A 13172-nucleotide genomic window follows, 5' to 3' on the forward strand; every position below is an offset into this window, starting at 1 on the left:
TCATACAGACCCGACAGAATGCCCATAGACACAAAACTTATACGCCAGATAGCCGACCATAGGAAATTTTTCCAGTATAGGTACACCTTAGGAAGTAGGACCATGCGAGTTGGAGAAGTATCACCAGAATACTGTGCACAGATCGTACAAACTGATACGTGTACTAAACAGATGGGAGAATTAGGGTTAGGAGATTTCACATGGAAAATTTGTAACATGATAATGTCATACTCCGTCCCATATGTTCTCCCCGATGATGCATATTTCATATGCGGGAGGAAGGCGTATAAGTGGCTTGCCCCAAACTCAGAGGGATTGTGCTATATTGGAAAAGTACTGCCTGAAGTAATGACTGTAACCCATAACAAAATTAAAGATATTCACCGCAGTGCCCAAGCTCCTTATACTCACACTCATTACGTCGTTAAACGGCACCTGATAGAGAGGACAGAGCATTCAGCCTCTGATCTGATCCATGAATCCACCGGGATTCAATTCCTACTCGCGTTAGATATCACTCGTACCGCCAGAGGAGTGATAAATTACAAATATATATCTGCGCTTGCAAATTTATTAGACAATATCACCGAAATGTATGACGACACATTCAGGTACACTGGGAAAGAGTTACAAGCCTACAAAACAGAACTGGTTCAGCATAGGATGATTCTCAATTACCTCACAGCTGTGACAGGCGGGTATTGTGTTACCCTAGCAACTCAATATGGAATAAAGTGCTGCACGTACATTACAAACAGCACGGAGGACAGAGCCGAGGTCATAGACCAAAAGATGGACGACATTTTACAATTAAAATGGGAGTTTCGAAGGAAACACAATCTCACACTCGCTGCTGTGGGTAATGAGCTGACCAGTTGGGTGTCATGGTTGAACCCACGAAATTGGTTCTCGGGCTTAGGAGAATGGGCCCAAGGAATTATTATGGATGTAGGGAAATTTCTTGTGTGTATTCTGGGAGTCGCCATATTGGTTGGCCTGATATTTAGATACGTTCGGGTTTTAGCGAAGCGTAAAAGTAATACCAGGGTGATGAGTCTAAGGAGCAAAGACACTGTACTAACAACAACTAATTTGATGTATGACCCAACGATAGAGACAATGTTGTGATGAAAATGTGATTCCACGGTCCGTTTCTTTCACCCGTTTATCCTTTGTTTTCCTCCAAGGTACAAAGACATCCACTTGGAAGAAGAATTTGACAACCTCTTTTATACAGACCATTGATGAACTATGCTACAAGCCCCATTTTCCCTAGTGACTTTAAATTTTACGATAGCCCAAATATTTTAGTGACTTACTTTCTGGACAATGGAAAAACTTTTGCCGTCATTTATAGCAAAAGCATCAGGAGACTACAGTCAACATGTACATCGAGACAAGACAAGACCTCAATCGGCAAATGTATATTAAACTCACATAGTTTATGACTGCATTTACCATAATTGCTTCTTATCTTCATTTCTACAACCTTCAGGTAATGACACACATAGTCAATAGGGAATATAGGCACAGATATCAGCACTCACATATCCCCCTATTCATGTATCATCAACTAAAATGTGCTCCCCCATTTTGTTACAACTAAAAGCCGAAAAGAGCTCGGTAAAGTTTGACAGCCCATCCACAGATCCTTGATACGGGATAAGAAGGAATTCAAATGTATACTTCGCAATACCTCGAAGCTTGATTTAAAACACGTACGGCACGATGATACATGACCCCTCAAACATGGATTCATACACACATGCTTCTACTATCTCACTAGGTCATACCTTTTTCCCACCTTCCTCTCTCCTCCCTTTACCCAATCATAAGATGGTATTTACATTATGACATATATTTTTCTTTTTTGAACTGTTTTAGGAAGTGGCAGTTAGTGATGACTGCCAAAGTCGGAAAAATATCATGCTACACGTTGCCATATATCCACCCCATGCGCGTGCCTGCTGCACGTGCACACTCTCTCCCGTGCGTGCGGATACTCGCAGCCGCGTGATGGCGCCCCCTCGGCCATGCGCTCGAGCGCGTGGTATGTGCATTTACGGTAGAGTTCGTGTGCGTCTAGCGGGCGACTCAATCGTTAAATAAAACCAAATAGTATGTTTTATAGATAATGTTCCCCTTAATAATGACTGTAAGTTTGTTTAATGTAAATGGTCGCTGGACAGAGGAATTCCTCTTTGTATGGTACGAAGGGTCAGACAGGGTTTGAGCAGCTGTGTCTGGTACCTAACTAAAGAACATTTTATTAGAAACAATCCGGTGCTGGTTAGGTAAAGATTAATCGCTCCTGCGTATAGTTATGGCCATTAGTATTTTCTGGACATTTACTATATTTGCGATTCATTACCCATGCGGCGGGAATCTTCAGATTCCCTCCCACCTGAGCAGTTTGATATAGTCGCAGCCCACCTGTTCAAACTAACCTATGACCTTTTGTTATGATGCGAGGAGACATTCCTGTGTCCAATGAACAATGAGATTATAGGTCCCTTTGTAGTGTACTGTACTCAGTGTATATAAGATCAGCCAGCCTGGGCAGCTCTCTCACTCTCCACAAACGGTTTTCATCTTGACTAACTTGGAGCTGGTACCAGAAGCTGCGCAGCGATCGTTCCCAGTGTGTGTAAGTAATTCTCTGTAACCAACTTGTTCTCTGTTTGTATTGGCCATACTCTCTCTCTCTGTTATAGTATAAGATTGTGACGCTATTGTATATTTCTGTCTAGATATTCTGTTAGAATGATATGTTAGCTTGTAGTGTATGACTTGTAAACTGTTTCCCCTTTTCAATATAACTAAAAGCTTGTTAGTAAAGGTGTTGGAACCTTAGCAAGGTATCGTGTGTTTATTATATTGCAGAAGGTAATAGGAGCGTCTCAAACGCTCAAGCAGCTTTAGCATTAACCAGGTTAAGCAGCGTTACATTGCTACAGTATTTCAGTACAAGGTTTACAGTATAAGAGTATCCTTTCTGTGTGTTACATTCAAGGTTTACTGATTGTCATCCCGTGAGCGTCTGCGCCGCTCGTGTTCTCCTCGTGGACTCGAGCGTCCGCTACGCTGGTAGCGTAGCATTACGGTAGTCGGCCGCCTATAGCGTGCTCGACACCACGCATTAAGCTGTGAGCGAGCGTGTCGCATGTGCGTCTCGATCACGGCCGAGCGTATGCTACGCTAAGTGCGTACCCTTACGGTACCCCATACGCCAATTGCGTACTGAGTCTCTTACCCATTTATTGTGAATGTTATAAGATAAATAGTTAGCCTTATCATTACATTGAGGAATGGAGAATGGAGGGGTGCTGCATCACAGATTACTCTACTAGCATGCATATTGGATTAACTCTGCACATGGTAATATAACTTTTCTGTGCTAATATATAATATGGGGACCATACACACACACACACACACATTATATATACACATACACACATATAATATGGGGACCATACACACACACATTATATATACACAGTGGGGATTGAAAGTTTGGGCACCCCAGGCAAAAATTCCTTTTAATGTGCAAAAAGAAGCCAAGGAAAGATGGAAAAATCTCCAAAAGGCATCAAATCACAGATTAGACATTCTTATAACATGTCAAAAAAAAGTTTGATTTTATTTGCATCATTTACACTTTCAAAAGTACAGAAAACAAAAAATGGCGTCTGCAAAAGTTTGGGCACCCTGCAGAGTTAATACCTTGTACTGCCCCCTTTGGACAGCTGAGACCTGGCAGTGTCATGGATTGTTCTCAATCATCGTCTGGAAAGACCAGGTGATGTCAATCTCAAAGGTTTTAAAAGCTCAGACTCATCTGACCTTGCTCCAACAATCAGCACCATGGGTTCCTCTAAGCAGTTGTGTAGAACACTGAAACTGAGAATAGTTGACGCTCACAAAGCAGGAGAAGGCTATAAGAAGATAGCAAAGCGTTATCAGATGCCTGTATCCGCTGTTCGGAATGTTATTAAGAAATGGCAGTCATCAGGAACAGTGGAAGTTAAAGCAAGATCTGGAAGACCAAGAAAAATATCAGACAGAACAGCTCGCAGGATTGTGAGAACAGCAAGTCAAAATCCACGTTTGACTGCACGATCCCTCCAGGAAGATCTGGCAGACACTGGAGTTGTGGTACACTATTCCACTATAAAGAGATACTTGTACAAATATGGACTTCATGGAAGAGTCATCAGAAGAAAACCTCTTCTACGTCCTCACCACAAAAATCAGCGTTTGAAGTTTGCAAATTAACATATAGACAAGCCTGATGCATTTTGGAATAAAGTTCTGTGGACCGATGAGGTTAAAATAGAACTTTTTGGCCGGAATGAGCAAAGGTACGTTTGGAGAAGGAAGGGCACAGAATTTAATGAAAAGAACCTCTGTCCAACTGTTAAGCATGGGGGCGGATCAATCATGCTTTGGGGTTGTATTGCAGCCAGTGGCACAGGGAACATTTCACGAGTAGAAGGAAAAATGGATTCAATAAGATTCCAGCAAATTTTGGACGCTAACTTGATGCCATCTGTGAAAAAGCTGAAGTTAAAGAGAGGCTGGCTTCTACAAATGGATAATGATCCTAAACACACCTCAAAATCCACGGTGGATTACATAAAGAGGCATAAACTGAAGGTTTTGCAATGGCCTTCACAATCTCCTGACCTCAACATAATTGAAAATCTATGGATAGACCTTAAAAGAGCAGTGCGTCACAGACAGCCCAGGAATCTCAAAGAACTGGAAGACTTTTGTAAGGAAGAATGGGCGAAGATACCTCAAACAAGAATTGAAAGACTCTTGGCTGGCTACAAAAAGCGTTTACAAGCTGTGATACTTGCCAAAGGGGGCAGTACAAGGTATTAACTCTGCAGGGTGCCCAAACTTTTGCAGACGCCATTTTTTGTTTTCTGTTCTTTTGAAAGTGTAAATGATGCAAATTAAATCAAACTTTTTTTTGACATGTTATAAGAATGTCTAATCTGTAATTTGATGCCTTTTGGAGATTTTTCCATCTTTCCTTGGCTTCTTTTTGCACATTAAAATGAATTTTTGCCTGGGGTGCCCAAACTTTCAAACCCCACTGTATATATATATATATATATATATATATATACACACACATACATATACACACACATCCCATATAATGTTATAATGTTGGCAGCTGCCACGACAGCAGCCACAGAGATAGCCAATGGAGAAGTAGGGATGGCTGCAGCAATGACAGTTGCACTCACTGGGTCCAGCAGCAGAACAGATGATTTCAGTAGATGCCCCAAATCCCCTTGTTCTTGGTGTAATGACTCCTCAGCACTAACATGTCATTTCCCACTGATGTCCCACATGTATCACTGTGTAATATCAGCGGGAAGATGATGCTGATGTGAAGCATGGCCATCACCAACTGCCGCCCACATACTGCATTTGAATTCTCCATGACATAAAACACTGAAGTTGGAATGGAAATGGCTGTATCATCCTGCCACCATCCCTTCCATGTACCTTGCCTGACACTATGGCTACAAAATGAACAGCACAAGGTGCTATGACCAGCACATTTTTTACCAACTTATCTGAAGGACAACAAACAGGAGCGTCAAAAGTATATAGCGGTGATCTAATTCCTTTTTTTACTTTTTTTTTTATTTAAGATCAATTAAAAATATATATATATATATATATTATAATATATCTAAACACATCAGTGGAAGGATGCACACCATGTCTGTGGGAAACAACCCATGAAACTGTACTATTTGAATAACTGTATTATTCGAATAGTATTCAAATAGTACAGTTTTGTGGGTTGTTACCCACGGACATGGTGTGCATCCTTTCAGTGTGAGGGGTTGTAGGGAGTAGGCCTCTGTATACGGCAATTTGGCCCAGTAATAGCAGTTAAATTTAATATATATTTGCTTTCAGTGCCCTAATATTTCCTTTTTTAATATATTACATCTTTGGAGTGTTCTATACAGACTAGTGGTAGTATGTCATTAAGGTTTATATAATGATTTAGGGGTATATGCAATTGCGGTCGAATTTCCGAAATTGTCGAATTTCGGGAATTTTTCGCCAAAAAAAATAAAAATCGTCAATGCAATTCAGTGCTTTCCGTCAAAAAAACGGACTTTCAAAATTCGACTTTCTGAAATTCGACTTTTGTCAAATTTGACTTTTCTGCAATGATACAAGTGCAGCAATTCGACCAAAGTGTATTCAATTCAAGTTTGGAAATTCGACAACAGTGCTTTTAGACAGTAAATTCGTCATTTTCAATCCGCCACACTTTGGAGGGTGAAACCAATAAAAAAAATTTAAAACATGTTTTTTTTGGTGTGTTTTTTTTTGGTAATAGCATATCAATTTATATTAGAAGGGATTAGGTACTTGGTTTGTCTTTTTTGGAGGCACAAGTATTATTTATAAATTTTAAAAAAATTTTTTTTTTTTTTTTTTTTATAGCTGGAACGGTAAAATCAAGGAAAAAAATGGCGTGGGGTCCCCCCTCCAAAGCATAACCAGCCTCGGGCTCTTCGAGCTGGTCCTGGTTCTAAAAATGCAGGGGAAAAATTTGACAGGGGATCCCCCGTATTTTTAAAACCAGCACCGGGCTCTGCGCCTGGTGCTGGTGCAAAAAATACGGGGGACAAAAAGAGTAGGGGTCCCCCGTATTTTTTACACCAGCATCGGGCTCCACTAGCTGGACAGATAATGCCACAGCCGGGGGTCACTTTTATACAGTGCCCTGCGGCCGTGGCATTAAATATCCAACTAGTCACCCCTGGCCGGGGTACCCTGGGGGAGTGGGGACCCCTTCAATCAAGGGGTCCCCCCCCCAGCCACCCAAGGGCCAGGGATGAAGCCCGAGGCTGTCCCCCCCCATCCAAGGGCTGCGGATGGGAGGCTGATAGCCTTGAGAAAAATGTCAGAATATTGTTTTTTTCCAGTAGTACTACAAGTCCCAGCAAGCCTCCCCCACAAGCTGGTACTTGGAGAACCACAAGTACCAGCATGCGGGAGAAAAACGGGCCCGCTGGTACCTGTAGTACTACTGGGGAAAAAATACCCAAATAAAAACAGGACACACACCGTGACAAGTACAACTTTATTACATACTGCCGACACACACATACTTACCTAAGTTGACACGCCGACTGCCACAGTCTCCGACGATCCGAGGGTACCTGTGAAAAAATTATACTCACCTTCCAGCGTCCAGAGATAAATCCACGTCCAGAGTATAATCCAGGTACTTGGCAAAATAAAAAAACGCAAAAACCCGTGCCAGCGGACTGAAAGGGGTCTTATATTGACACATGAGACCCCTTTCCCCGAATGCAGAGACCTCTCCGTGACAGCTGTCACAGAAGTGTCTCTTCAGCCAATCAGCGAGTGCAACGTCCTTGCACTCTGCTGATTGGCTCTGCGCGTCTGAGCTCAGACAGCGCATCGCAAAGCCTCTCCATTATATTCAATAGTGGGAACTTTGCGGTTAGCGGTGGAGTCACCCGCCGGTCAGCGGCTGACCGCGGGTAACCCCCCCGCTGACGGCAAAGGTCCCACCATTGAATATAATGGAGAGAGCTGTGCGATGCGCTGTCACAGCACAGACAGCGCACAGCCAATCAGGTGAGCGCCACGTAGTAACGCTTCCTGATTGGCTGAAGGGACCTCAGTGACAGGAGTCACGTGGGGTCCCGGCACATTCGGGGAAAGGGGTCTCATGTGTCAATATGGGACCCCTTTTAGTCCGCTGGCACGGGTTTTTGCGTTTTTTTATTTTGCCAAGTACCTGGATTATACTCTGGACGTGGATTTATCTCTGGACGCTGGAAGGTGAGTATAATTTTTTCACAGGTACCCTCGGATCGTCGGAGACTGTGGCAGTCGGCGTGTCAACATAGGTAAGTATGTGTGTGTCGGCAGTATGTAATAAAGTTGTACTTGTCACGGTGTGTGTGTCCTGTTTTTATTTGGGTATTTTTTTCCAAGTAGTACTACAGGTACCAGCGGGCCCGTTTTTCTCCCGCATGCTGGTACTTGTGGTTCTCCAAGTACCAGCTTGCGGGGACTTGTAGTACTACTGGAAAAAACAATATTCTGACATTTTTCTCAAGGCTATCAGCCTCCCATCCGCAGCCATTGGATGGGGGGGGGCAGCCTCGGGCTTCACCCCTGGCCCTTGGGTGGCTGGGGGGGGGGACCCCTTGATTGAAGGGGTCCCCACTCCCCCAGGGTACCCCGGCCAGGGGTGACTAGTTGGATATTTAATGCCACGGCCGCAGGGCACTGTATAAAAGTGACCCCCGGCTGTGGCATTATCTGTCCAGCGAGTGGAGCCCGATGCTGGTGTAAAAAATACGGGGGACCCCTACTCTTTTTGTCCCCCGTATTTTTTGCACCAGCACCAGGCGCAGAGCCCGGTGCTGGTTTTAAAAATACGGGGTATCCCCTGTCAAATTTTTCCCCGCATTTTTAGAACCAGGACCAGCTCGAAGAGCCCGAGGCTGGTTATGCTTTGGAGGGGGGACCCCACGCCATTTTTTTTCCGGGTTTTTCACGTTTTTTTAATTCGCTGCAAAATCCGGCAAATCAACCGTTTTTCGCCCGCGGGAATGTCGAATCCGTTTTTCATTGAATATGGTGAATTCCGGCAGCCACCTGCCAGAATTCACCTGTCGAATTGTGGCGAATTAAAAAAACGGCGATAATTTGCCGCGATTCGCCCGCAATTGCATATACCCCTTAGTATGTTTTTATGTGTTATGTTAATGTTTTTCACTGGTTCTTGTTATAGGTCCCTGCCAGGATTCAGCCGCAAGCACTATAGGGACCTTTGTCTGAAGCTGAAGCACCCAGTGCTTCCTGCTCCGTGGACAGTGAGGCTGGCTACGCGCAAGCCGTGCATCGCCATAGCAACATGACGTCAGGAGCGGAAGCGAGCGTGGCAGCCGTGAACGGTTACCAGGTGGATGGCGGCGGTGATCGGCGGGGACCCTCACAGGTATTTAAATGTGTGTTTGTGCTGTGATTCAATCTTGTATGGTATTGAGGACGGAGCGGTAGCTCCGAAACGTGCGTCTACCTATAATACAAGCGATGCTTTTCTGTACAATCAGTCTCCAGTGCCGTGATTTCTGAGGGATACACATATATATATATATATCTATATATATATCTATATCTACACACACATTATATAAATCTGTAAATTTACACTAACAGAACCATCCAAATCAATATTACAGTCACTGCTTTCTCCCTTCTCTGATGTGACACATGTATCAGAACTGGCAAGATTACAGCCTACACTTTTTGTCCAGGCCCTTTGTGGGACTACACAAAGGAAAGGGCCTTATTCGTGCTTGTAAATAAAGCAAGCAACTGCACTAAACCATGTTGCATTGCAGATGGGCAGATGTAATATGTTCAGATAAATTTAGATTTGGGTGTGTTCAAACTGAAATCTAAATTACAGTGTAAAAATAAAGCTGTCTAACATTTGTGGGTTACATACAAATGCGGCTAGTATTTGCCCTGCACGGAAAAAATATTGCACAATATAACTAAACATAAAGAAAAGCTGGGGATTAGGGCTACTAGCGACACCACAGAAGAAGAAAAAAACGACATTAGGCAGCCACCTCATGGGTGTGTTGGAAGAGCTGCTAATTACTTTTTGAAATGTTGACAGTTACATCCAACTCATTGATAACTGAAGTAATTGAAAATTCCAAATAGTTTGAATTCTCTAGCTTTCTATGTAAGGACAAATAAGCTCAATGGATACAGTGTCTGACTGCAATGTCATACAGTGGGTATGAATCCTAGGTATGTTGGCATCTTCAAATGTAATAAAGGACATTGTGACTGAATAACAAAGAGCTCTCAAGTTAAGTTCATGAATGTTGGACAGATATTAGGAAGGTGTGGAGGAAGGAGGCAGGGCTGTCAGGATATGTTGGGCTTTAAAAAGTGCCAGGTATGCTCCCACGGTGCCAGGTACACATATACCCCCACAGTGCCAGATATGCCCCCACATTACCAGATACACATGCCCTCCCCCCCTCCAAGTGCAGAATATACATATTCCCCTACAGTGCCAGATATGCCCCCATAGTGCCAGATATGTACCCCAGCAGTGCAACTCACCGTTGTGGTTTCCTCCTGCTGCTGCACTCTCTGCTGCCGAGGAGAGCGCAGCACATGCCTCTCCTGCCCTCAGTCCGGTCTCCTCCTGTGGCAGTGTCCTGTATCTAAGATTCTAGCGCCGGTCCACGAGCCAATCAGAGCTCGCGGCCCAGCAGCAGTAGCTCCCGATTGGCTCACGTACTGGTGTTTGCGTGTAATACACGCTGCCGCCAGACTCGGAGTCAAAGGGGGAGAAACCACCGGTCTACACTAACTGACTGGGCAGGCAGGAGAGGAGAAGCGCATGCTGCTCTTCTCTTCGACACGGTGCCTGCAAGATGGTCTACCGGCTGGGAATTTCTTACCGGTATGCAGTACTGCCATACTTACAGCACTGCCCTTTCCCAAATCTGTACTAGGCCAATCAACTAGTTGTGTAGTGATTTTATGGGTCATTTCACATTTGAACTATTTTAGCAAATAACACAAGTGAGGTAGACATGCACTGTTCAATTTTATTCTGATTTGCCCGTGCATGCATGTTTTAAACAAAAAGAAAATAACTATGTTGATAGCACTGGTTCCCTTCACAAACTGCTAAAGTCTAGTAAAGTAGGCAAGACTGCTAACACACAAAAATAAAGATCAAATACTAGGCATAACCTAGTACATACTGAAACTGATGGTGTAACATCGCTGCTGAAAAAAGGTGCGGAACAAGGAACTTGACTTATACAACAATAAATCAGACACTAAAGTCTAAGGTCTATTTTCAACAGAAGAATATGACAACTAGAGGGAAAATAGTTTATTAATATATGAAACTTGTTATTTTGCTTTTTGTATGCTTTTCTTAAGATTTGGAAAAGACCACTCACTAGGTGGTATACGCTAACAGTCCAGTAATCTACACTTAACTGAAAAGTAGTAACATACCCTTTACACACATCAGGTGAACCATTATGAGTCTTATCTAGGCGTTTTCTGCAATAATGTTACATTACCATTTCCAAAAGAACAGACTGTGTTTTGGCTTCTTTTTCAGCCAGCAGCTCTTCAATTTCTTCAGCTGATTTTCCTTTATAGTCATCGATATCTTCATCTGCACCTATCCTGCCACTCTGTGTCGTAAGAGAGTAACAAAGATTCACCATAAGAAAGGATCTTTAAGATTTGAAATAAAAAACAAAACAAAAACCTACCTTAAAAAGCAAAAATACAGCTAGATATACGAAAACACATATTGCCATAACATTGGGTGTATAAACTGCTTATAGATATAATGGCATTACAGCTAAGAAATCCACTTGAAGATATACTGTAGGAGTTAGAAAAACTGCATATGGGCTAACCAGGAACACATGTATAATTATAAAATACTTACATCTAACTGCTCTTTAGTGGGCTCTGGGGAACGGTCAGGAATGGGCAGTTCTGATGGGTCATCAAATGGATCATCCAGGATCACAGTATGGTTTATTCTAAAAGAATATTGTATTATTAGGTATAAAATACCACTAAACACAAAAACTGACATTAACAGAAATAATGTACATTATTCTGTGTTACTTTCAAAATCCAATACAGCAATACAAATGACATGTAATGTGCTTCCTCCCCAGTGCATTACACAAAGTAGACAACATATATTACTCATATATAAATTGACTCTAATACAGGTAAAAGAAAAAAATAGGATTTTAATTACCTACCGGTATATCCTTTTCTCGTAGTCCGTAGGGGATACTGAGAATCCATTTAGTACCATGGGGTATTGACGGGTCCACTAGGAGCCTTGGGCACTTTAAGAAATTGATAGTGTGCTCTGGCTCCTCCCCTATGCCCCTCCCACCAGACTCAGTCTAGGAAACTGTGCCTCGGGAAACAGACATACTTTGAGAGAAGGATACATAAGAAAACTGGTGAGATTACAAACCAGCACACACAGAACAATAGGAAAGCCATGCTAACCAAACGTGAAACATGAACAGCAACAGCTGAACAAACCAGAATACTTAACCAAGAAACAGTGCAGGAAGAACGAAGCATCGGGCGGGCGCCCAGTATCCAATATGCACTATGAGAAAAGGATTTACCGGTAGGTAATTAAAAATAAGATTTTACTCACCGGTAAATCTATTTCTCGTAGTCCGTAGTGGATGCTGGGGACTCCGTAAGGACCATGGGGAATAGACGGGCTCCGCAGGAGACAGGGCACTCTAAGAAAGAATTAGTACTACTGGTGTGCACTGGCTCCTCCCTCTATGCCCCTCCTCCAGACCTCAGTTAAGGAAACTGTGCCCGGAAGAGCTGACATTACAAGGAAAGGATTTTGGAATCCAGGATAAGACTCATACCAGCCACACCAATCACACCGTACAGCTTGTGATAACATACCCAGTTAACAGTATGAACAATCAACCAAGCACCAACCACGGATGCCAACATAACATAACCCTTTATTAAGCAATAACTATATACACGTACTGCAGAAAGTCCGCACTTGGGACGGGCGCCCAGCATCCACTACGGACTACGAGAAATAGATTTACTGGTGAGTAAAATCTTATTTTCTCTAACGTCCTAGGGGATGCTGGGGACTCCGTAAGGACCATGGGGATTATACCAAAGCTCCCAAACGGGCGGGAGAGTGCGGATGACTCTGCAGCACCGAATGGGCAAACACAAGGTCCTCCTCAGCCAGGGTATCAAACTTGTAGAATTTTGCAAAAGTGTTTGAACCCGACCAAGTAGCTGCTCGGCAAAGCTGTAATGCCGAGACCCCTCGGGCAGCCGCCCAAGAAGAGCCCACTTTCCTTGTGGAATGGGCTTTTATTGAGTTTGGATGCGGCAATCCAGCCACAGAATGAGCCTGCTGAATCGTGTTACAGATCCAGCGAGCAATAGTTTGCTTTGAAGCAGGAGCACCCAGCTTGTTGGATGCATACAGGATAAACAGCGAGTCAGTTTTCCTGACTCCAGCCGTTCTGGCCACATAAATCTTCAAAGCC

The 13172-nt window shown here is 43.3% G+C and overlaps 1 protein-coding gene across 1 annotated transcript in view; it reads right to left on the minus strand.

Moving 5' to 3' along the window:
• Positions 1–13172, minus strand: part of PPIL4 (peptidylprolyl isomerase like 4) — a 209578-nt gene that overhangs the window by 90949 nt on the left and 105457 nt on the right. Inside the window, exons 6-7 of the mRNA XM_063917508.1 lie at positions 11546–11642; positions 11166–11282 (exon numbers count right to left, since the gene is read on the minus strand). Of these exons, the coding sequence (XP_063773578.1) occupies positions 11166–11282; positions 11546–11642 (214 nt within the window). The remainder of the gene's footprint in view (positions 1–11165; positions 11283–11545; positions 11643–13172) is intronic.

The sequence above is a fragment of the Pseudophryne corroboree genome, chromosome 4 (assembly GCF_028390025.1).
Source record: "Pseudophryne corroboree isolate aPseCor3 chromosome 4, aPseCor3.hap2, whole genome shotgun sequence".
NCBI classification, from domain to species: domain Eukaryota; kingdom Metazoa; phylum Chordata; class Amphibia; order Anura; family Myobatrachidae; genus Pseudophryne; species Pseudophryne corroboree.